The sequence below is a fragment of the Phacochoerus africanus genome, chromosome 12 (assembly GCF_016906955.1).
Source record: "Phacochoerus africanus isolate WHEZ1 chromosome 12, ROS_Pafr_v1, whole genome shotgun sequence".
Classification (NCBI taxonomy): Eukaryota; Metazoa; Chordata; class Mammalia; order Artiodactyla; family Suidae; genus Phacochoerus; species Phacochoerus africanus.
This window is the reverse complement of record NC_062555.1, coordinates 17,222,977-17,249,161: the sequence shown is the minus strand read 5'-3', so window position 1 is coordinate 17,249,161 and position 26,185 is coordinate 17,222,977. Positions and strand designations below refer to the sequence as shown.

The 26,185-nt window shown below is 46.5% G+C and overlaps 1 protein-coding gene across 1 annotated transcript in view; it reads right to left on the bottom strand.

The window, feature by feature from the left end:
* Positions 1 to 1,289: 1,289 nt before the first annotated feature.
* The window catches only part of DISP1 (dispatched RND transporter family member 1), a 183,218-nt gene continuing 158,322 nt past the window's right edge, over positions 1,290 to 26,185 (bottom strand). Inside the window, 8 exon segments of the mRNA XM_047755446.1 lie at positions 1,290 to 4,930; positions 11,743 to 11,840; positions 16,290 to 16,308; positions 16,310 to 16,388; positions 16,752 to 16,779; positions 16,782 to 16,878; positions 17,684 to 17,807; positions 24,838 to 24,867. Coding sequence (XP_047611402.1) covers positions 1,310 to 4,930; positions 11,743 to 11,840; positions 16,290 to 16,308; positions 16,310 to 16,388; positions 16,752 to 16,779; positions 16,782 to 16,878; positions 17,684 to 17,807; positions 24,838 to 24,867 — 4,096 coding nt within the window. The 3' untranslated portion in view covers positions 1,290 to 1,309.

Below are 26,185 nucleotides of genomic sequence, written 5' to 3'. Positions count from 1 at the left end.
CTCCATATGCCGCGAGAGTGGCCCACGAAATAGCAAAAAGACAAAAAAAAAAGAAAGAAAAAAGAAAAACTATCCTTCGAGAGTAATATAACTTTGGGGAAGAGAATTGCATTTGGAAAATATTTCAGTTTTCTTCAGAGCCAGAACTGGAAGCACAAGCCAGAGGAAGCAGAGTGTGGCTGAACTGTCCTGTGTGGGGCAGGAGTCCCTGGCGTCAGATGATGCCCTGTAAGGGGGCAGTGTCATCTGAAGAATTACCCAGAAAGTGGGTGCCGACGGCTTGAGAAGGGCAGCCCCATCTAACACAAGCGACACACGTGCCACTTAAGACACTGCCTGAAGGCTCAGCCTTCTCAGGTGTTAGCTGCACAGAAGAATCACCCTTGCACATCCTGAGACCCTTTGTAACCCAGGAGGGAGCACCCTCTGAAGACGTCCCCCAAGGGCAGAGATAGAAACAAGGTTTCCTGCAAGTTCCTCGCTTCAAGGGGCTGGCGTTCACCTGGCCCGGCGTCACCCCGGTTCACATGCAAATAATCTTAACAGGTGTAGCGCAGGCCCGGCCAGTACTTCCTATCATCTGCGCTCTCCCTATGGCACTAATGTCATTGTCACTTGACACAAAACCATGACCATGACTCCCCAGTGAGTAGATGTAATCGTGGAACAACTGTACATTTGGGGAATAATGTGGGAGAAGACACCGATCTGGATATAAATGGGGCAGTGGCCTAATGCAAAGTCTACCTGTGCAGGCAGGTGGAATGTGCTATTGAAATGGCCCACAATTAATTTTTGAATGAGGCCTCACCAAAATATAAATTTTAATGTTTAGTTCCTGGATCCCAAGCTGGGTATATATGTTAAAAAACAAACAAACAAAAAAAACCGGACATTTGAAAACATAAAATCCAAAATGGGAGTTCCTGTTGTGGCTCAGTGGGTTACAAACCCGACTGCACGCAGGTTCCATCCCTGACCTCGGTCAGTGGGTTAAGGATCTGGCATTGCCGTGAGCTGTGCTGTAGGCCAGCAGATGCAGCTCTGATTCAACTCCTAGCCTGGGAACCTCCATATGCCTCAGATGCGGCCCTAAAAGGCAAAAAAAAAAAAAAAAAAAGTCCCAAACGGCTAATACCCATTAGGTACACGAGACTGCTGACTGTTTATATAGAATTGAAAAATGTTTGATGACTTTTGACAAAGCAAACCATGCTTATTCCTGTATTTTGGGGCCCCCTTTCTAAACGTCTGGATTTTATTTCCATTTCAAAGGAACAACCGAGGCACTGGTTTAATACTATATTTATTAAAGTGTTTTGATTAACAAACTTTCGCCGGAAAGTTCTGAGTGTGTTGACACAGCAGGCACGTTGGTTTCAATGTTTGGTATTTGACAATCCGCGGAACCCCACTTAATCCTCCCGACTCTGCCGCAGCGCGGTGGGTTGCTTGGGCAGCACCCATAGGCGGCCTCCCCCACTAAGTGGTTAAACAGAAACTGCGGTTCGCTCTGACTTAAGTGTCCCGAGCTCGCAATGACGTCAGTCTGTGACACGCGCGGCTCCACCAGCCCTTCCGCCTTGTCGCTCTGACTCACTGAACACGAACCCTGGTTTGCAGCCGCTGTGCTGCCTGCCCCGCCCCTGAGGTCCCTGTGTTTACAGAGTCCCCTTTGGTGAGTCCCAGGCTCCCAGCACGCTTTTTGCACAGCTGCAGCGTCTCTGCAGAGCGACGACGAGGGTGAGGGCTCTGCCATCTCTGGGAGACCCTCTTCGGTGCTCTGCAGACTGTGGACGCAGTTCTGACTGCCTTTTTCTGGGGCCTGATGATGCTGCACCGGGTGGAGGAAAAGCCCCCTGGGCAGCGACTTCTGCATCGCGGGCGCTTTCCCTCTGCCCTGGAGGCAGGGACAGGGATGCACGTGCGGGAGGGGATGCACGAAGCCCTCGGGGACCTGGCGGGCCGCTTTCAGGGGCACCAGGCCATTCTGGACACGGACAAGGCCGCTGGTAGGTGGAGCGCACTGGTGGCACAAGCAGTGACCCATCTGCTGGCAGGCGTGCGGGCCGTATTTCAAGTGTGTGTAGGCATTTGGGCAGCCACATCTCTGATTCAGAGAGAAGAAGTGACACACGGTGTGCTGTTCCAGGGAGGGCTGGAAGAGGGCAGAGCTCGTTTCGGGTTTGGTGCTCTGGCTGAGCTCGCCCTGGTAGGCTGCGCGGACGGACAGTCCTAAACTCTTTGCCTGGCTGTTGAAAAACTCCGAGCAGATGTGCGTCTCTTCATAAGTGCTCTTCTCAGAGGCCGAGCAGCTGGGGGAGGCCAGGGGTTCAAGCTCATAAAACTCGTGGTCCATTTCAGACTTTTGGTCCCTGGGATCCAAACGATAAGCATTCATGGCATGGGTCTTGCTCTGTCCCTTGTCACCCGGACTTGCGGACAGAGCATGGGAGAAGGCACTGCACTGGAGTCTTCTGGGTAAAGGAATCTGACCACAGGCAGCCTGCGGCCCAAGGCACCGGCACAGGCACTGGAAAAAGAAGGTGGCGAACGTCCAGCTGATGCACATGATGAGCATCATGAAGGTGCCCAGCTGGGTGTAAGCCAGGACCGTGGAGGGCATCATCATGGCCCCGGCCACGAAGGTGGTCAGTGCCGCCATGGCGATGGCCGAGCCCATGCGGCTCAGAGAGAAGATGACCTTGCCTTCGCGGTCGGCGTCGGGGGCCAGGCGGTAAGCCACCCCGTAATGGACGGCGAAGTCCACGGACAGGCCAACCGCGACGGAAATGGTGACCGACTCCAAGACGTTTAGCTCCCAGCCCAGCAGGACGAGAGAGCCCACGGTGACAAAGATGGTTCCGGCGATTGAGATGATGGCATAGAGGCTGATGACGATGTTCCACGTTGTCAGCAGCATCACACTGAAGGCCACAGCCACGGACAGCCCCATGGCGATGAGGGTGCCGTCCGAGAGGCTATCCTGCAGGTCGTAGAACTCCAGGTTGCTGACGAACCAGCCGTTGCTGAGGCCCTCGGGGGCCGAGCTGAGCTCGCTGGAAATCCACGCATCCACCTCTTTATAAAACTGATGCATCTTTTCATAAGCCAGCGTGAAGAGGTAGGTGCTCGGGAACTCCAGCACCACGGCCCTGATGGTGTCGTTGATGTCGAACCTCGGCCCCGGGGTCTTGCTGTCCAGATGGTAGCCGGTGCTCCTCTCCAGCTCCATGATGGCTCTCTTGATGCACAGCTCGAAAATCTCCTGCTTATAGGGGAAGCTCCAGTGGCTGCAGCAGGGGTACAGGGCAGGCTCGTCGCAGTCCTGGTTCTCCATCCACTGCTTGAAGGTCTCGATGAAGCAGCTGGTGAAGTCCTGCTGGTCCGTCTGGTAAAAGAAGGTCTGATTTCTCAGCTTTTGACAGAAGCGCAAGATCCAGACCTGGGAAGCCGGGCTGGCGATGCTGAAGCTGCTGTCCAGCGTCAGCTTGCCTTTGCTCTTGGGGTTCAGCGGGTTGCCGTTGTCCTCGGGGGACACACCCCAGATGACCGTGATGGGCATGTGGAGCTCCTCGCCGTGGTGGACGCGCTCGAACATGAAGAGCTTCTTGAACTCGGCGTCGTATCGTTCGAAAGGGTGGGACGGCCGGAACACCTGGAACTCGGACAGCTCCAAGGAGGGCAGCTTCATCTTGGGGTGGATGCACACGATGTAGGCCCCGCCCACGGTCAAGGCCAGGAACCAGAAGAGCCAGAGGTAGCGAAACTTGATGACGATGCACGGCAAAACCTTCTCGAAAAAAATCCGAGAGGCTTCCGAAACGGCGAAGAGGACTTGGTGGCACTTCCGGCAGGCCGCCGTCCAGCAGCTCTTGTTCTCGTAGATCTGCGGCTGCGGCTTCTTGAAGCAGCTGAAGATGTTGAGCAGATAGCGCTCGTGCAGGACCACCACCGCCGGGAGCCACGTGACCATCAGAACGTAGTTCACCAGGATGGCGGTCCCCGCGTAGACCCCGAAGCACCTGATGGCCGTGATGTTGCTGACGTAGTTGGCGTAGAAGGCGGCCGCGGTGGTGAAGCTGGTGACGAACATGGAGAGGGCGGCGTGCTGCAGCGTGACGCTCACCGTCTCCGAGGTGTCCGCGTGAGGCTTGTCGAATTTGGTGTAGTTCCACACGTCGCACAGGACGAAGGCATCGTCCGCTCCGATGCCGACCAGAATGATGAGCGCGGTGAGGTTCATAAAGGGGAAAAACTCGAAGTTAAACACCACGCGGTAGAGGAAGTAGGAGACAATCAGGGAGCTGATGATGGCGAACATGGCCATCAGCGTGATGAACATGGACTTGGTGTAGACACACATGACCAGGAGGACGATCACGATGGCGATGGCGGGATACACAGTGTCCATCAGCAGGTAATCCTGAAACAGACTGTGTTTGATCCCAAACTCGATCCCCGTGATGGTGGTGACGCCGTCCGACGCGTTCCAGTTTTCGAAGTTGTCCAGGTAAATGTCCATCATGCTTTCCCCCTTCTCCGTGGGCGAGAAGAGCATGCTGTACTTGAGGGTGGGCGCGGCGTAGTCGGCCGCCCTGGGGGCCAGGAAGTCTTTGTCCACCAAGTAGTGGAGGATCTGGTACACGGCGTTGTACTTGGTACACTTGCGCGGCACGCTGCTGCACTTGAGCTGGTCCTTCCTCCGCGCCGCCACGTCCCAGCAGTCGGGCTCCAGGGTGCCGTTCTGATAGTGTTTGGCGCAGGTGCGGAGCAGCTTCAAGGTATGGGAAACGTCTCGCTCGACGATTTTCTGGCAGGATGATCTGTTGTTCAGGATAGCGATGTAGTTGCCCAGCGTCCAGCTGGGGCAGCAGGAGGCGGCCGTGGTCCTCTGGCAGAGGTCGCCAAACTGCGGGTGGGATCGGATCTGCAGAAACAGAGACACGCAGAAGGACTGGCGTTTAAAATCAGAGCGTTCACTGCCCCGGGAAAGGCCTGAAGGACGGCGGCTTTGAGGGACAGGAAAGCCACAGACAGGCAAGAATTAGGTATGGGTTTGAACACAAGGCTAGATTTCTCCCTAAAGCTCTTGGGTTGCAGAGCGCTCAGTGGTTACTTCTTGCTGAACCACAAACCACTGTCTTGGGGCTGACAAACCAGTGTGAAGCGATTTCAGTCAAGGCCAGTTTGGTTTCAGAAAGGAGACAAAATGAACACCTCTTTAGCACACGTGTTTGTTCACAGTCACTTTGAAAAGCAATAAAATGGATGGGCTGTGAAGTTTACGCCTGGAGCCCTGGGTATTAATGAAGAGACAAGTGTCCGGTTGATCTATGACACAAATCTGTGGCCTTGCCTACAATGTCTGGTAATCAGCACGAAATTTCTGGTGACACAGGGAGTATATTTCAATCACCTTAGCTGGAGACAAAGATGATATTCTCTAGAAAACGGTCAGTGGATCGAAAAGGGATTCTGGTGGTACCAGAAGTAGCAATGTCAAAGGTGCTTGAAAAACCTAGAATAAAACTGTCTCCTGATATACAGGGAGAAAGCGGACGTGTTTCTCAATTAAAATCATACATGATTTTAAATGAACATACACAAGCAATAAAATAAGTAGGGATTTAACGATTCCTTCCACATCCTTCAAAGCTTATTCACATTGGCTAAACCCTCTTTTGGGGGGAAACTTTTTTTAGTGAACGGGGGTCTGCTGCATATTAGGAAGTGTAACAATTCTGGATTTAATTGGAAAGGATTTCATTTAGAGCCCTATTCCTGGAGAAAGCTTTTCTTCTTACGGCTGTTCTTGTTACAGAAAATTGAAAAGTTGTTCCAATGCCAAAGCCGGCGTTGCTGAGACCAGAGTGGATGAAGCCTGCACAACTGATAAATGGCATGATGGCCCCTCTTCCCTGAGGGTGAGAATAAGAAATATTCCCCTGCCCTGGAGCTGGTCCAGAGGCTTCTCTGGAAGTGCCAGGCTAAAGACGACCAACTCCCATCACTTTCTCATGGCTATTTACCGAAGGCTGTTCCGGGGAACAGTCAAAGTTCAAGAAGGGCGTGAGTATTTTTTTTCTAATAAGATTAAAGCCACCCTTTACCTTTTATTAAAGCAGGCTTTATCAATCCTTCATTGAAATATTTTCTCAAAGTCAGGAGAAGTTGGCACAAATCATCTCTTTGGCACTTAGCCTTATCTAAGAACCTAGTTATCTGTCACTAAGACGCCCTGGCTCGCAAGATGTTTTACTGGAATAGCCCTGTGGGTGCCAGGTCTCGAGGAAGAGAGCCTGGTATTGGGAACCGCTGCAGCTGGCTGACCTGCACATAGCATTCATTCTGCTCTTCTGCTTTTGCATCTGTTCCAAAATTTCCATAATAAAAAGTTGGTCCTTTTTTTTTTTTTAAAGATACTCTTTTTGGAGTAAAGAAAAATGGGTCCAAAGGTTTATTATACAAGTGTGCTAAAATAACGTTGATTTTAACAAAGGCTTAGTTTTTAAGCTCCTTTTTAAAGAGCAGTTATTACCTGACGTTTCATATAACAGGATACTGGATATTTAATTGTTTCACACATGCTAACTCAGGGAGACGTGAGCCACCTAATAAAGAACAGGACACCCTGAGATACTACCTTTCAGATATGCAGCTTTACACCACGAAGAAATACCAGGCGAGTCCCTGGGGTCAGCCTGGTGAGCTGAAAGAAAGGCAATGCCATCCCACTGTCTGACAGTTTTCAGGTGGGAGCAAATGAACTGCATCCATTATAAAACCCACTCTCAGCTCAGAGGGCACATATCTGTACTTGCTGAAATAACCAAATGCTAAAGATGAAAGAGGGGTGCCAGCTCAAACTGGAAAAGAAAGCAGAGAATCCTGTCCTTGAATAACCTTTTCAAATAACTGCAGGTTTTCTAAATGTGGGTATCTGACCGAAGATTAAAAAGCTGGACATGACAAACACAAGCCAAATACTACTTTGATAGCTGCTCTCAAAAATAAACGCTAATCAGCCTCTGGAGGGCCGGTGCTCGCATTGAAAGGTGATGCTGGCTAATGTACAACCTCTGGGAAATAGCTTTTAAAATTTTTATTTTCTTTTTTTGCTTTTTAGGGCCTCATGGAGCTGCAGATGCCGGCCTACACCACAGCCACAGCAACGCCGGATACAAGCCACATCTTCAACCTACATGACAGCTCATGTCAACTCGGGATCCTTAACCCACAGAGCGAGGCCAGGGATCAAACCTGCATCTTCATGAATACTAGTCGGTTTCATTACTGCTGAGTCCCGACGGGAACTCCATGAGAGCAATTTCTTCTTAACTGTTCTGAGGAATATAGACCTTTTCATTCTGGGTGCGCAAAGACGAGGTGTGTTAGGGCCTGATTCTGCTTCTACGGTGACAACCATACCCCTTCCCTCATTCCCGACGCAGACAGTAGTAGGGGCGGAGTTGGCATAAAGTAGGAGGGACAGGAGAGGAGAGAAAAGAACAGCGGCAGAGCTTCAAGCAATTCCTTCACTTTAAAACTAACAGCCAGGCTGGAGATACGTTAAGAGCTGAGAAAAGAGGAAAGGGAAGAAAACCAGACCCTTAATCCGGGTTCAGTCAACTGCTGGGCTCTGCTTCCCTTTGTGACCTCGTTCCTCAGGGGTCAAAGGTGAAGGGAGCCTAGAGAGGAAAGAAAAAGCAAGGACTCCACAGCTCTCCGAAGACACATCTCTGGGGTCCTCTAAGTTTTGGGGGGAATAGTCCAGCTGTACCCAAAAGCTGCCTAGTGGAGTTCCCCGGTGGCTCAGCTGGTTAAGGATCAGGCATTTGCACTGCTGTGGTGCAGGTGTGATCCTTGGCCCCGGAACTTCTGCATGCCCCGGGGGCGGCCAAATAAATAATTTTAAAAAACTATCCTAGAAAAAAGGGTCTTAGGCATCAAATTTCAGATTCTGTCTACAAGCTGATTCCTCTGAGCTGCAACGTCCACACTGTGCAAAGCCTAAGACAGGGTGACGGGTTCCAGCAGAGTCAAGATCACAGGAACACATATCTTGTGACTAATGACTCTGCCAGCACCTCCCGTAGGAAGGTCAAAGCCGAGGGGAAAAGGGCAGTCAACGGAGGCTCCTTTTGAGATGGTCTGAGCAAACCAGCCTCTGTGACAACCAGAAACGGAAGCTCTGGGTATTGGGGAAGTGACGCCCGCTGAATGGTGAGCATGAGCGGCCTGTAATTTCAGTGGCTCTGGAGTTGGGACTCAAGGTGCCGTAAGCGCCAGCAGGTGACCCTGAAACAGCCGTCTCCGCACGACGACGCTGATCCCCAGGCATTTTCTGGCGTCGAACCACCACACCTGAGATCTCCGGCTCTGAATCACTTGCTGCGTGTGCCATCCCACTCGCTACTGTCAGTAACCAAGGGCTTGGGAATGCCAGCTGGGAGGAGTCGGGCGAGGGAAGGACCTCGGAGGTCGCTCAAACTGCCACAACACAGGCGGGTCCTACAAGGCTCCTGAGCCGGGAGACCCAACAAGACAAAGTCACCACCCGAACTCCAAACCGTTAACCAGTCGTTGTTTAGGACATCCCTGAATATCCTGTCTCCAGGAGAAGCATCGATTATTCTGGGCTCGTAGCCGAGTTTGAGACTAGAATATAAGAGCATTTGCCATTAGCGAAAATAGTAATTAACTTCAAAAGTTAAAATTACGACCATGCTCCCTGAGGTGGAATTTTGGGGCCTTGATTCTGTGTAATCATTTATTGGTGTGGATCTGCCATTGGCTCGACCACGCCTTCAGACTCTTCCTCAGATTTTCACAGGAGGACCAAAAATTGCTGTATTCTTGCCAGGGATGGGACTTGAACTCACAGCTATCCAATCCTTACGAGCCCAGTAGAGGATAAAACCCAGCAGAGTACATGGCTTCTTTCTGATGGTCTAAATTTTGCCATTTCATCAAGCCAAACCCTTAGACACTACACATTTAGACGTCATTGACGTCTCCCCTGTAGAAGTGCGTCTGTGGTCCTGCTTTCCTGCCACCAGCCTACCTGAGGCTTTACAGATCAGCTGAGATTCAGTCCTGCTGTTCCCTCGCAACGACATGTGTCTTTTACGATGCCCGTGGGAATGATCCTTTCCTGAATTAGAAAGATGGGCTTCTTCGAAAAACAAATTTGTTACCCAACTCGAATGACTTTTGTCTCTGAGTACAAACTCCTTTTTGTTCTGGCTGCTGGGGAGGCTATGACCGGTTTGGAGCCCCCACTCAAACGTACAAGCTTCTAGGGTGTGCATTCCCGTGTTAAATCTTGTTCTAAGCTTTCTTATTTCCCCCCGTTATTTTCCCTTCATGAAATTCATTCAACTCATTTATCTAATCCTTTCTGTTATGCCTTTTTGTAAGCTACCTACTGATTTTTATCATCTGATAAGTGTGTATATACACATATATAAAATTATATATAAAACAAGACATGGCTTTCACCTACGGAAGCTCTAATGGCACAGTACTGCTTACTGGCTTTTCAGTCTTTGAGTCCATTAAGTCTTACATGTACTCATAGAATAAACTGCTAGCTCTTAAAAAAAAAGGTACTTATTCTAGGCCATGATGAGTCTCTGAGGTTGAGTTGAGTGGGAAATGGCAAATACAGTAAAACCAGACAAAACAAAAATGGGGGGGGGCAGTAATATGTATTATGGAAGCATGAAGAACGGTGGACAGAGGCACAGACTCTGGAATTGGACTTGGCTGGATTCAGATCCTGCATCTGCCACTTACCACCTGTGTGAACATTCCTTACCTGTAAAGGAGGCAAAATAACAGTGTTTCATTCCTAACACTGCCATGAGGATCAAATGAAAGAATTCACTAAAGTGTTGAGAACACTTCCTGACAAATATCAACAACTTCTTAAGCATAGGCTGTTAATCAATTAAGTGAATTCAATCACTTTGGCGTCTTCAAGGGAGCAAAGGTCTAAAGATCAGCTGTAAGGGTAGGACAGTGATTAAGAGCCAGAGAAGTTAATGAACTGTCCCCAACCCAGGTGTCAAGTTAATGAACTGCCCCCCAGCCCAGATGTGATTATCAAGTAACCAGACTGGCTGAACCTCTCTCAACTTGACTTCTCCTGCATGGAAAGGTGTTATTCCAAGGTCCCTGGTCCACAGGAGAGACGTCAAGTACGCAGCATAAAGCCCTGCATGCGGCAGGGGCTCCACAGATGCACCTTCTAGAAGGATCTTTCCACACAATGAGCAGAGGTACGTTCACAGCTTTTGAACCATCCACTGATGGCTGTCGACCAGAAGAATATCTGACAAATAAGAACTGCCCCCTCATTAAGAAACCTTGGGCAGTTTGTAGGTGGTTTGTGACTTTGGTCTATTTGGAGCTGCACAGAGATTAAGATGGCACTCACAGAAAATCCTACTATCTTTTTTTTTTTTTTTTTGCTTTTTAGGGCTGCACTTGTGGCATATGGAGGTGTCCAGGCTAGAGGTTGAATCGGAGCTGTAGCTGCTGGTCTCCTACACCACTCCGGATCCTTAACCCACTGAGCGAGGCCAGGGATCCAACCTGCATCCCCATGGATACTAGTTGGGTTCGTTCCCGCTGAGCCACAATGGGAACTCCAAATCCTATCTTAATCAATGGGAAAGTTATTTTCAAGATATATAAACAGCCTCTCAGAATGAAGAATAAAGTCGGGAGACCCAGGACCAATTACCTAGGTGACTTAGGTTATAGGCACTCAGTTCTCAGAAGGCTCTTACATCAGCACAGTGAGAGTGCGGGTCTGTGGGTGACCTCAGTGTCCTTCTACTTCCTGTTCCATGAGACACCCTGTTGACAGGCGCAGGTAACTGCACGGGATTGGCAGGCTAGCTCTTAGCAGGGCGTGTGATTAGATTTTCAACTGACCAGTGACTTTACATCTTAGAATTCTGCTCAGAAAACAGTGAGTTCCTTTTCTGCCTGGTTCCCATGATGGGCCAAGGCCATCCGTGACATCAGGCAGCAGTTACTGTTGGAGAAACCACCTCTGAACACATGAAATGACGCCTCTTCCAAGCCTGGAAGGACGGTGACTTTCCATTTTCTGGTGCTGAGATCTTTGGGCTCCAGACAAGCCGGAGAGGAAATGCTGAGCTTCTCACATCCCTCTGTCTCGGGAAGCAGCAAGGTGTTCAGAATTCAGAACTGTGGTGTGGCCTGGACGTCCTGGCCATTCCCGCAGACGCTGTGTTTCTGCCCTTCGCGGTCCTCCATTCCCAGCCTGGGCCCTAGTTCTCCTAAGGACCCACTGACTAGAAAGGCAAGCCCTGCGTTGCATAATTAAGGTGCTGACAGCGGCCTGGGGGTGGATACAGAGTGAACAACGAGGCCAGATTAGGAAAGAGAAAATACAACAAAAGAAGAAGAGGCTCAACTGTTATCCCGAAAGGAAACCAGCTGTGAGATGACACAAAAGACTATCATGGACAAAGAACAGGAGTGGGAAAGAAAAAGAGTCCTTTATTAAGGCAGCGGGTGTGTTTCAAAGGTGAGGAAACAGAGACACTTGGATCGTGGGAGGGGAAGGCTGGGCCTGCTGGGGCTCCGTCCTGCACAGGGGAGCCACCGCGTGCTCCCCGACCCAGCGCCAGGGCAGAGGAGAAGGAGTTTGAGAAGCATGACCTGACTCGGGCTGCACGTGATGCAGCTGACGTTACATACCCTTGAATTATCTACATTGCACATTGATTTAATGGCAGGCAAATTCCACAGTGTCTCCCCTGCAGCCGAGGTAAATACCACTCTGGAATATCGGTCACCTGGTGGTGGGAGAAGAAAAAAAGGAAAATATTCATAAATTATTCATTCAGTTCCTAAGACACAGCATTCAGAAACAATTCAAACTGAGAAACCACAGGAGCGATTCCTTAGCACAGAGAAGCCTGTCTTTCATGAAATTCCAGGAGAAAAGGTAAAAACAAATTTTTTTTAAGTGACGCTATAATTTTGCTTTAGCTCAAAGCCTTTGTCCATGCACTGTATCTTTTTTTTTTCCTGTCCTTTCTTCAGATTCTACATGTCATACGCACTGTATCTTGGAAATCGTAGGAGGGAGGTAACACATCTAGATCTGATCGACTGCGATGGGGAAGAACAATCCATAAGAACGCTCAGCACACAATTAACTGAAGGTCTCCTCTTAATTTCACAAACACATCACCCCGGTGGCATAAGAAACTGAGGAATGAGGTACCAAAGGGCACCAACGGTGGATTATAACGATGTTCTCTTTGGCAGCTGACTAGAAAAAATAAAAGCTTCAAGGACAGTCAACTAAGTACAGAAGGCTGGCCAGAATCATAGACATACTCCACATTCTGGCCGAGTGTTCAGAGTTCTAGAAAAAATATTTGGAAAATCATACTAATACGAGATATAATTCTGAATAAGAGAGGCTATGCAGTATCCTGGAAAGAGCATGGTCCTTGGAGAACCGGGTGTGACAGGTTCTGTCATTTACCAGCGGGCTGATCTTTGGCAACTAACACCTTCTCTGAGCCTCGGTTCATCACTGGTGAGATGAAGACAGCAATACCTTCTTAAAGAGGGGAGAGAACTAAATGAGACACTGAAAAGCAGGTGCTCAGTAAATGCGTCTTCTGCATCCTCAGCTGTAAAAAACCAATACGAACCAACTGAATCAGCATAGATTTTATAGGATCTAAAATGCCTAACTGTGCTGACAAGGAAACCAATCTGCAAACTTATGAATACATGAGCTTTTATTCATGACGACAAAGTTTTCTTTAGTACACTCTGATCTTCATCTGGTGGTTATCATCTTACGTTGATTAACGCTCAAGACCAAAATCCGCCTTGTGACAACTGAAACATTTCTTTCTTACCGGGCTGAGAATGGCTTTAGCCAAGGCAGAACCTACTACTAATGGGATGCATACTTAATACTGACTGAAATATAAACAAGCCTCTACTTGATGAATTTGCTAATATTCTTCCCAGTTAAGATACCAACTAACAGGAATTGGTCAAGCAACATTTAATAACACTTTGAGAGAAATAAACTAGCCAGAACATGCCACTAACCAGAGTTGAACTTTTCTAGAATGTTTTTGAAGAGTCAGAAAAAGAAACTTGCATGGCTTCCTGGGATCCATTAAAGATTTCTACTCTCCTACGTTCTCTCTCTTACCAGATGGTGAAGTAGAGTTCAAAATAAAGACCCTGAGGTTTGATACAGTCTAGAAACATCAAAGATCCAGTCAGATCCCCTAGTGATTTAAGAAGATAGCAAAATGGACATTTTAGAAGAACTTTCAACAAGAAGCTGAACTCAAAGGAGCTTCAAAGTTAATATTCACTTAATCAGAAATCAGAGTGACCCACAATTTGTCATTTGGAACCCTGGGGGCTAACCAACAGCCTAGAAACTTACACCCGTGTCCTCGAGGCTGCGCACGGCCCCTTCCCAGGCAGCCGCACAGGGACCAGGCTGACTCCAGGCTACCGCAGGTTTTGTTAGTGAATTTGCTGCCAACATTTAGAGATCTGGTGATGCCACAGAGAAAGGCATTCCTGACCTCTGGGGGAGTTCTTCTAATATTTGAGCCCTCAGTTCAAGGCCACGTTCCACTGCACTTTCCTCAGCCACCATCACACCCTGCCCGGCTGGCCTCCGCCCAGCTGACTCTCCTCCTCCTTATATAACGAGGTGCCTGAGGCTCTCACGCTCTAGGCTCTGGACTTTGTTTGGTTCAACTCTCTACCTCTAATGTCTAATGACAAGGCAGGCAGGCGCATGCAAGCGTGCACACACATTCTGGAACATTGCTCCGCTGTAACAAAGAATGAAATCATGCCATTTGCAGCAACATGGATGGACCTAGAGATTATCATATTAAGCGAAGTAAGTCAGACGAAGACAAATATAATATGATGTCATTTATATGTGGAATCACAAAGTAGGAATATGGCAGTTCTATTTTTAGTTTTGTTGTTTTTTTTTTTTTTCTTTTTAGGACTACACCCATGGCATACAGAAGTTTCCAGGCTAGGGCTTGAATTGGAGCTGTAGCTGCCGGCCTACGCCAGAGCCACTACAACACGGGATCCGAGCTGCATCTGCGACCTACACACCAGCTCACAGCAATGTGGGATCCTTAACCCACTGAGTGAGGCCAGGGATCGAACTGGCATCCTCATGGATACCAGTCAGGTGTGTTAACCACTGAGCCACAACAGGAACTCCTATTTTTAGTTTTCTGATGAAACTCCATACTGTTTTTCGTAGTGGTGGTACCAATTTAAATTCCCACCAACACTGTAGGAGGGCTCCCTTTTCTCCACACCCTCTCCAGCATTTGTTATTTGCTGACTTGTTAATGATGGCCATTCTGACCAGTGCGAGGTGGTACCTCATTGTAGTTTTGATTTGCATTTCTCTAGTAATTAATGATGTTGGCATCTTTTCATGTGCCTACTGCTATACATATGTCTTGTTTGGAGAAATGTCTATTTAGGTCCTCTGCCCATTTTTCAATTGGGTTGTTTTTTGTTGTTGAGTTGTACAAATTATTTGTATATTTTCCAGTAATCCCACTCCTAGGTATATATCTGGACGAAACTATAACTCAAAAGAGGTACATGCACCCCTATGCTCATAGCAGCACTATTCACAATAGCCAAGATATAAAAACCACCTAAATGTCCATTGACAGATAAATGAATTAAGAAGATGTGGTACATATACACAATGGAATACTATTCAGTCATAAAAAGAAAGAAGTAAGGCCATTTTTAGCAACCTGGATGCAAATAGAGATTCTCATACCAAGTAGAGTGAGTCAGAAAGAGAAGGACAAATACCTTATGATATCACTTATATGAGGAATCTAAAATATGGCACAAACAATCCTATCTACAACGCAGAATCAGACTCACAGACATGGAGAACAGACGTGGCGTTGCCAGGGGGCTGTGGGGAGGGAGAGGATGGACAGGAGTCAGCGGTTAGTGGATGCAAATGTACATTTAGAATGGATGAGCAATGAGGTCCTACTGCACAGCACAGGGACTATATCCAGTCTCCTGGGACAGAACATGATGTAAGATAATATAAGAAAAAGAATGTGTGTGTGTGTGTGTGTGTGTGTATAAAAGATAAGAAAAAGATGTGTGTGTGTGTATATATATATATATATAATGAATAAGTCACTTTGCTATACAACAGAAATTGGCACAGCACTATAAATTAACTGTGCTTTAGTGAAAAATAAACAAGATAGAAACAGACGCACAGACATACAAAACAAAGTTATGGTTACCAAAGGGGATTGTGTAGTGGGGAAGATGAATTTGGAGCTTGGGATTAACATGTACCCATGGCTGTGTACAAAAATAGGTAAATAATCGGGAGCTACTGTATAGCATAGGGAGCTATACTCAGAAGTGGCACAGCACTATAAATTAACTATGCTTTAATGAAAAATAAACAAGACAGAAACAGACGCACAGACATACAAAACAAAGTTATGGTTACCAAAGGGGATTGTGTAGTGGGGAAGATGAATTTGGAGCTTGGGATTAACATGTACCCATGGCTGTGTACAAAAATAGGTAAATAATCGGGAGCTACTGTATAGCATAGGGAGCTATACTCAATATCTTGTAATAACCAATAAGGGAAAAGAATCTGAGAAAGAATATACAGATAATATATGTATAACTGAATCACTGCAGTGTACTTAAAACTAACACACGATTGTAAATTAACTATACTTCAATTAAAAATAAAAAAAATAACACAGTGGATTATTTCAGGGTTCAATCCCAAACTATGTACAAGGAAATGGGGGTGGAGGGGGGCTGTGCCTGCAGCACGGGGAAGTTCCAGGGCCTGGGATCAAACCCAGGCCACGGCAGGGACCCCACCAGATCCTTACTTCCCTGCGCGCCGAGAGAATTCCTGCACGAGGAATTTTTTTAATGACTTGAAATTTGGGCCAGGTCAGGCATTTTATTAGATTTGTTTTTTAAAACCCAATACAACTTAATCATCTCTTTCTTATTCATGTTTAATGTAGGTAAATGAATTCATATTAGCGGCTGACTGACTAGAGAAGGAGTATTACAGGCAATGAAGCTAAACTCGATTTGAGCGTGCTGGAAACAGGCCAGCCGTGTGACCAGCCACCAGCTCCGCATCACTAATCAGGTTCCGTCCCGGGAAACGCAGCAGGTTCGTCACTCACTTGGAACGTCGCAGAAAAAAGCTGTCTTTGTGGAAGTTCCAGTCGACTTCTCTTTTCTCTCTGTCGTAGTGATCCTCTGACCACGGATCATCCCGATGGCTGAAATGGGACAACAATTCCACCTTGAGTCGAGGCATGGCTATTTCAAGCCCGAAAAGCCTACAGTAACAGTAGATCCTTCAAGCCGTGACCTATTTAGCCCTGGTAGAAAGTTGGGAAGGATGAACCTAAGGCACCGACAATCATTTTCTCACTTCTGAAGAAGGAAAACAAAACAAACAACCCCAAACCCTCACATTTTCATCCTCATACCACAAAATCTTAAAGAGACCGGGACAGGGTCAACCAGTGCAGAGGCAAAGATTCTGAGCCACACCCTTCAGAGGCAGTCCCCGTGCCCGGCAGCGTTTAAGAGGGGAAGGCGTTAGCAGTGGTTCATCTAAAAGTTAACGAACGAATTACCTTTTGGCTTGCTCATCTGCATATTTAAAGGGTAATTTGCTAAGGTTGCTTTGTATCCTGTGTTTTTCACCATGTTACTCCACGTGACCAGTCTCTGGCCTATTGTAGTCCCTCTTGGTTCAAAACCCTAAGGCAAAATATTACAAATTCCCATTAGTGGACTTCATTTCAGGCTAAGGAGAGTTATAAACAGCGTGGGAAAGCAACGTCAAGGTGATGGCTAGCTTTCAACACCAAACATACACGTTCCTCACAGCGCCTCCGAGGTGAACTGCATGCAGACCAGAGGACTTGACCCGACAGTGACCCGTCTGTTTACTGTGACAGAGCAGTTCGATTCCTGGGTATGCTGCACTTCTCAAGAAAGAGGGGGAAAAAAGTCTTATCTGAAGCGTCTCTTCCCAACTCATACCTAGCATTTGGTAAATACTCATTTTTATGCTATAAAAAACGTCAAGTTAAATTGTGTTATGCGTGCCATCGTGTTTCACCAAGAGTTTATTCTTGCTCATATTTTCCTCACTATTCCACTCGAGAGGGACAGCCGCTTAGAAACAGACCCTGGCTGTCTTAGTAATACTGAAATTCCTTTAACTTCTTTGGGAAAAAAGGTGACATTCAGTCTTAAAGACTTTGTGAAAACGTTTTTATAGTATGCAAATTCTTCAATTTACTGCTTAAAGACCAAGAAGCAAATTTCCAGCTGGATTTTTGATGGTGAGTCAGTTCTTTGCCCCCCTTTAAGCACCTGAAAATACAGATAGGGCTTTAGTGTTCAGAACGAGAGCTGTGTACTCACTGACGGCTTGAGAAGGTTTAAAATAAATGGGGCACTAAATAACATAATACAACATGTGTTAAAATACATCATCTTTTGCGATGTTTGTGGGCTAAAGAAAATACACACTTTCCAGGGGCTCAAGTCTCCTTACCAGCAATGGATCAGAGAAATCAGGAAGTTCAGGCACTAACACGCCGACCAAGGCACAAACCACGATGAAGACGGTACACAGGCCCAAGACGACCACGGGCCAGTCTGCGATCAGGGCTGCGTAGCTACAAGGGCAGAGGTGACAAAGGAAGCCCAGTGAAGCCGTTTGCTACTTAAGAGACCAATGTGTTGGGAGTTCCCGTCATGGCTCAGCGGTTAACGAATCTGACTAGCATCCATGAGGATGCAGGTTCGATCCTCGGCCTCTCTCAGCAGGTTAAGGATCTGGCGTTGCTGTGAGCTGTGGTGTAGGTCGGCAGCTGTAGCTCTGACTGGACCCCTAGCCTGGGAACCTTCATATGCCTCAAGCAGGGCCCTAAAAAGAAAAAAAGGAGCAGTTTGTTAAATCTTCCCATTTCAGACCTAGTTCAGGTATCTCAGTAGAAGAGCTACTGAGATTATAAGCATGTATATGGAATTGTAGTAGAACGTTAGAGATTGTTGCCCTCTCATTTCTGTGATAAAGCAGCAGTGCTCATATGCTACAGGCTTTTGAGAGTCAGAATAAAGTCTATTTCAGACAGATAACCTTTTGCTCCCACTTCTGTGCCTGGGAGAAGCTCCTGAGTCTAAGCACAAAGAAATCTACTTACAGAGGACCCAGCCTGCTGGCAGTTTCCTCCAGTTCCCTGGGTTACTCTTTTCTCCACACTTTTACTCTGTCTGCTCTTGAGAAAAAGCTCAGCCCATGCAAGTTCCTGTCGTGGCTCAGTGGTAACGAACCCGCTAGCATCCATGAGGATGCGGGTTCCATCCCTGGCCTTGCTCAGTGGGTTAAGGATCCTGCGTTGCTGTGGCTGTGGTGTAGGCTGGCAGCTGCAGCTCTGATTCGACCCCTAGCCTGGGAACCTCCTATATGCTGAGGAAGCAGCTCTAAAAAGACCAAAAAACAAAACAAAACAAAACAAAACAAAAAAACTCAGCCATGAACAGGCTCATGTAGTATAAATCTTAAGAAAAACCAAACCGAAATCTTTCCATAAACCAACTGACTTTCCTTCTAGCTAAAGCTATAATGAACTCATCACCAGGCTGAGCTCCGTGGGCAGAGACTTTGAAGGAGTGACTGGTTGATCTGGGGCATGTCAGCGCTTTTTTTCTAAAGAGCCTGGAACCGTCTTATTGATGAGATGAACAAACACTCAAGTATTTGCCCTCCCTTCCCTCTCTAATCACCACAGCCTGGCTTTAGTTTCCCACCACACCCAGAAACGCCTGTCACCAAATCCGAGCTTTTAAGCTGTTTTTTCCAGCACCCTTTCCGCATCTTCATTCAGCAGCGGCTGTAGAAAGGCCTGTTTCCGGGCCCTTCCCTAAGATCCTGGCGTATTAACTCGACACTTCTGATCTCGACAAGGATCGAGTACTCCAAAGAAGTTGACTAAGATAAACTTTTCTAAAATTCAAAATGTACTCTGCCAACTTTAAGGTTTCTTGAGTTTTTATTAGAGAGACATTGCCTGTGGATAATTACTCTCTCTCAACAATGTCAGCTTGTCGGGCTGCTGTGACGGCTCTTTCTGGGTCATCTGAAAGAGGGCTTCTTGCTTATATAGTTTGAGTTTTTTCTTTAAAAGCATGTGATCAGTTTAAAGAAAGCTAATGGCTTTAAACATCATTTTTGCAAAAGCTCCTCTATGTGTCTCTCAAAATAGATGGCTGATTTTTATATTCTGATCTCTCAACTTCATAATCTGGCTTTGTGGAGCTATTCAAACTAAACTTTAGTAAGGAAGTTCAAATAGGACAGAATTATGCCTTAAGGGAGCCCTCACACAGGCGTTTTTCATTATGTTCTTTTAAAAGCGACCTTAGGAAAATAAAAAATAATCAACTGTGCTCACTGGGCGTTCCAGCTGCCTTTATGCTTTATGTAGATTATCTTCTCATTTAATTCTCACAACAACTTGATGAGATGAAACTGAGGCATAGGCAGGTTAAATAAATGTTCAAACCACAAGCCCCCCAGCTAATAAAACAAGTACGTCCTGGGGATGTAATCAACCATGTACAGTATGGTGACCATACTTGATATAGTGTCCTGAATATTTGAAAGTTCCTAAGGGAATAGATTTTAAAAGTTCTCATTACAGGAAAGAAGAAGAAAATCTGTAACCGTGTGGTGAGGAATGTTAACTAAGTGTGGTGATTATTTTGCAATATATACAAATATCAAATTATTAGGTTATACACCTGAAACTAATATAATGTTACATGTCAATTATATCTAAAAAAGAAAGAAAGAAAAGTCATCAAGCTAGGAAGTCTAGTAGCCGGTTCTACGGTCTGGCCTCTTAACCACCATGCTGTCATCTCTGGCTTCGAACACAGAGAAACAAAAGGCATCAGGAATAAGTCAACGTGCTACAAATAGATGTTTCCCCAAAACTGACATTTAAAAATTAAATTCAAAAAAAAAAAAAAAAATGAAGGAGTTCCCCGTCATGGCTCAGCAGTTAACAAACCTGACTAGTATCCATGAGAATGCGGGTTCGATCCCTGGCCTTGCTCAGTGCATTAAGGATCCGGTGTTGCCATGAGCTGTGGCGTAGCTCAAATGCAGCTCAGATCCTACATTGCTGAGGCTGTGGTCTAAGCTGGCAGCTGTAGCTCTGATTCGACCCCTAGCCTGGGAATTTCCATATGCTTCTGGTGCAGCCCTTAAAAAAAAAAAAAAAAAAAAAAGCAAAAAGAAAATAAAAAATTAAAAAATTATATTCCTAAGCCACCCTAGATCCAAAGGACTTCAAATTCGAATAGTATCCACTAGACTGCAAATGCTGGATCTAAAAACTCATTAAGGAAAAATTATGCTAGGTAAGATGGAATAACTTCTTAAGAATAATTCTGCATGTAATGAAAACATATAAATCATAACATGCTGATTGTAGCTGTTCAAATGTAAACTCCAGTGGTCAGAAGCTGCCGTCTTTCTAGAACACACCCAGTGCTTGTCCTCTCTCTAATTTATTTCCTCCTCCACCAAAGGCAAACTAAGATGAAAGTAACTGGGTCGGAGCCATCAAGTCCTTTGTCAATAGCGCATGTGAGACTTTCTGTTCATTGCTTCAGACTTAAAAAGGGTCCTGTACGGAGACCTTGAAAATAGGAACGAACAGGTCCCAGGTTCACACAATTACTCGTTATACTTTAGGTTATATGGATCAATTTTCTTGCAAACACACCACAAGCTGTGCGTTTTTACCTACAAACATGCCATCCACAGAGGACATGGGGCCCCACGTTGCTTCGTCTCCACACAGGGGTTTAATGTACCCATATAATGACTTTTTGTTTTGTGCTCTTGAAAGAGCTGCACACAGGCCCAGCAAGCTTAAAACCCGCGTGCAATAACTGCTTTTCTTGCTTTTGAAAACATTTGGTTTTGATTTTCTGGCATATGCTCTACACCATCTCCGCATACGGGAACTTGCTGGCACGTGAGTGAATTTGGGACGTTTCTTCCAAAGGCGTTTAACCTTTCCTACATCACAGCTCCCCTTCCTCACACGGCACGTGTTTCTCTGCGAACCTCTCCTAAGACAACTGTTCGCCCTGAAGACGTGGGGTTCCCATCCCGGGTTCACGGGGCAGCTCGGGGAGGAAGCCGTTCCTCACACCGGGGTTCTCCCGAACACCACGCCATCGCCCGGGCTGTTTCTGCTCTCTCCCCGCTCCCTGTGCTGCGAGGTTGTGCAGCCACGGGCACCACATGGGAAACGCAAGTTTTGTGTACAATAGGAAACTCAGACAAGGGTTGTAATTTTAAGACAAGAACCTAAGAAAGCAGGAAAACTGGAGAAGTAAAGGAAATTAAAAATGGCCTATAAATCTCACTGCAATACAGCAGAACGGGGCAGAACGTTGTAAATTAAGTATAATAAAAAAAATGTGGAGTTCCCGTCATGGTGCAGCAGTGAGTGAACCCGAGTAGCATCCATAAGGACGCGGGTTCGACCCCTGGCCTCGCTCAGTGGGTTACGGAGCTGGCATTGCTGTGGGCTGTGGTGGAGGTTGGCAGCTGCAGCTCTGATTCGACCCCTAGCCTGGGAACCTACATATGCTGCAGGTGTGGCCAGAAAAAGACAAAAAACTAAAAAACAAATTAAAAAACCTCACTGCTGTATTTCCCCTCCTAATTCCACTCATGGTGAGTCTGGCTTCAAGATACACATTCTAAATTTAAATTAGAATAAACTCCCCGCATGGTCTTTTCTTTGAAAAGTCAACTGCATGTGCATTAGGAAGCTTTCCAAGGGCCCCCTCCCTTTACCGTAACATGCTCCTCTGCACACCCCGTGTAATGGCGTGTCTTCCCTCTGCCTCATCTACTTCTGTAACTCTAGACACCACATCACTGCACACACACACACCACTTCTGTGACCCCAGGGACTGACAGGTGGCAGGTTTCTCCTCGAGGCCCTACTGCTGTCCGCGGTGTCGCTAATGAAAGTGCCGCGCCCTTCCCAGCAGGTGCGGTCAAGGTAGTGTGGCATGAAGGACTCATCTCCCTTCATCTTCGCCAGACAGAGAAACAGGCCGAGCAGGCTGGACGGAACGTGTTGGGGGGTGGGGGGTGGGGGGGACAGGGCATCTGAGGGAGGGGGCGGTTGCCTGGCAGCCCGGTCCAGGCGGTTCCTGCCCGGCTGGATCCTCCCGAGAGTCCAAGGGGAAAGTCCCCTAGCATCCTCTTAGATCCTCGGCCGCCTGATTTGGGGGTTTAGTCTGGAAAAATATCAGAAGTCACTGTTAAAACAGATGGATGAAGGGTCTGAACGAAGGGTCTGACAGGGCTAGCCTATGCTCCAGGGTCATCACGCGGGGGCCTGTCTTAAATGGACCTTTTGTACTACACTCGACCCCCCTGCACAGGAAACTGTCCTTTCTCTTTCAAAGATGTTTTTCTCCTGCCCGTTGCTCCTTTCCGGCCACACTGTCCTCTCTCTCCCCTTCCTTTCTGAGCAGAGAGCCAGGCTTCAGAGTATGAGCACCTTGGGCCTGAGGCCTCCTTTTCCCAACCAGCCTCCAAGCCTTAACCCCTCAGGGCCTGCCTTTGGCTCTCATGACTCTCCTGAAATTGCTCCAATCAAATGTCTTGGTTTTCATCTTCCTTTCTTTTTTTTTTTTTTTTTTTTTTTGCCATTTCTTGGGCCGCTCCTGAGGCATATGGAAGTTGCCAGGCTAGGGGTCGAATCGGAGCTGCAGCTGCCGGCCTACACCACAGACACAGCAATGCCAGATCCGAGCCAGCCTGCAACCTACACCACAGCTCACGGCAATGCCAGATCCTTAACCCACTGGGCAAGGCCAGGGATCAAACCTGCAAGCTCATGGTTCCTAGTCGGATTCGTTAACCACTGAACCATGATGGGAACTCCAGAAATTCATTTTCTTAATATGCCATATTTACTTGTATGACTTCTTCCCTTCATCCTTTTGCCAAAAAAAAATTTTTTTGGCACAACTGGGTAGACAAAATGTGTATATGCAACGATGTGGAATATCATTCAGTCTTAAAAAGGAAGGAGTTCCGGAGTTCCCGTCGTGGCGCAGTGGTTAACGAATCCGACTAGGAACCATGAGGTTGCGGGTTCGGTCCCTGCCCTTGCTCAGTGGGTTAAGGATCCGGCGTTGCCGTGAGCTGTGGTGTAGGTTGCAGACGCGGCTCGGATCCCGCGTTGCTGTGGCTCTGGCGTAGGCCGGTGGCTACAGCTCCGATTCAACCCCTAGCCTGGGAACCTCCATATGCCGCGGGAGCGGCCCAAGAAATAGTAACAACAACAACAACAACAAAAAAGACAAAAGACCAAAAAAAAAAAAAAAAAGGAAGGAGTTCCCACTATGGCTTAGTGGGTTAAGAATCTGACTGCAGTGACTTGGGTCACTGCAGAGGCATGAGTTTGATCCGCAACCCAGGGCAATGGGTTAAAGGATCCAGCATTGCCACAGCTGTGGTGTAGGTCGCAGCTATGGCCTGGCTTCAACACCTGGCCTGGGAACTTTCATATTCCGCAGGTGCAGCCACTAAAAAAAAGAAAAGGAAGGAAACTCTGACACGTGCCACAACACGTATAAAACTTGAGGACATTATGCTAAGTGACATCAGCCAGTTACCAAAAGACAAATACCATACTCTTCCACTCCACTCCTACGAGGTATGTGAGTGACAGATTCACAGAGACAGAGAAGAATGGTGGTTGCCGGGGGCTGGGGGGAGGGAGAAGTGAGTCGGTACTCTTTAAAGGGTATAGAGGTTCAGTTTCACAAGCTGCAAAAAGTTCTGGAGATGGATCATGGTGACATAATGGGACTGTATTTAATGCCAAAGAACTGTGTTTTTTTATTAAAACAGTAAATTTTATGCTCTGCCTGCTTTACTGCCATTTTCAAAAGTAATGTTTTTTTAAATGTAAAAGCAATTTTACATTTAATCATTACATAATTAAAATTGATGTAATAATTTTACGCCAAAGAGAGGGTAACTCTCCAGCAGTAGGCTTCAGAGTTATCAGCATCTGAGCGTCTTCAGCAAATGAATTTTGAAGATCACTAAGGATTTCTGAATATTATACCTAGAACCATAATGTATAGGGACATCTGATGAGATAATGCTTTTTTCCCCCACAAACTCTTGTCCATTTAAAATTTTGCTTTTCTACTAAGCAGCTAAAACTTAAAAATTCCCACATAAAAGAATATCTCCATCTTAACATGATAACAAAATTTTTGGAAAGAAAACCCAGACAACAATCAGAAATAAACTACCAGGAATTCAAGTCATGGAACCGGCCGAACAGTTTCTCTCTCATCAGTAAGTAGGACACTGAGAAGCCAATACGTGACAGGAGAGAATTCAAAATAATTGTGCAAATATAAATGATTAAACCTCCAAAGAATTTAAAGGTTAAAAGTCTGCCTTGGGATTAAAACCACTTTGGAGATATAAAATTCCTCAAGCAGCCAACTCAGGGGAAATTTATTTTTCCCACACAAAAATATGAACGAGGAAGGTGAAAACAGCAGCAAAATGTAAAGAAAATACTAAAAGAGAAAAAGCATAGAATGATATAATAAGATGATCCAGACTACTTTACCTTTTTGGTAACTTGAACGGTCTGGATGGTCTGGAAAAAAAGCAAAGAAGAACAATCAGAAACAAGGTATCATCATACGAACAAATGCTCTGTATATGCATTTAACATTTGACTTGTTATCTCTCCTTATGTGACAGTCCTGGAAGGGTTAAAAAAGACATTCTCTTTGAGGCTGGGGATTGAATGATGGAGGCTGAGCGTCTGGTACCCAGTAGGTGGCATCTTCTTGGCTTCTCATCCCACGCTCCTAAGGGAATCACTGTCACACAGGGAGGGAGCAACATTTGTTCACCTAACCTGCGTTAGACGCCCTTGTCTCTCCCACAGGAAGCCACTCACCTGTCTCCAGCCTCAACTGCTTCTTGCGAGGATCCTCCTACACTTAAAAAAAAAGGGACATCCACACCTCCCTCAACTAGAAACAGGAATATTGTACCCCTCTTGAGCTACCAAGTTCACCACGAAGTTTCACCAGATTCTCGCGGCCACCGGCGCTCACAGCCTGTGATGGAGGCCCCTGAGATTTCCTGAGACCCTGCCCAAGGCTTGTGAGGGCCTCCCTTCCAACTCCATTCCTGCTGGATTTTCTCCATCATCTCATATCTTTCAACTGAACGGCCGACTGCAACACACTGAGCGCACATGTGAAAATCCTGCTGTGTTCTTTGTAAGCTGCACTTCAAAGAGATTTGCAGAGATGTGATACAACGCTCACATCTCACTAAGCTTTTTTTTCCTTTTGGAAAGTATATTATTTCTCATAAAAATGTTATTTATATTACATGCAAAGAGCTTACTGTGATTATTTATTTATTTCTTTATGTATTGTCTTTTTAGGGCCGCATCTGCAGCATATGGAGGTTCCCAGGCTAGGAGTCGAACTGGAGCTGTAGCTGCCGGCCTACACCACAATCACAGCAATGCCAGGTCGGAGCTGCGTCTGCGACCTACACCACAGTTCAAGGCAACACCGGGTCCTTAACCCACTAAGCGAGGCCAGGGATCGACCCTGTGTCCTCAAGGCTGCTAGTCAGATTCATTTCCACTAGTCAGAAGAACTCCTTCTTGTGATTATTTTAAATGAACTAAATTAAAAATTTTAAATTAATCAGTTTCAACTCCAATATGATACACATCAAATGTAACCCATATATAAAAAATAATCTTTGGATCCTTACTGATTTTTGAAAGTACAAAGGGGTTGTGAGATCACAAAGTTTGATAACCATTACACTAACACTGAGGGGATACTTAATCATCTGCTGAATAAATGAATAAATTTCCTACCTGTGTATTCTCTCCTAACCTGAAATCTTCCATCAGACTACCCCAAACTTTAAGGAAACGA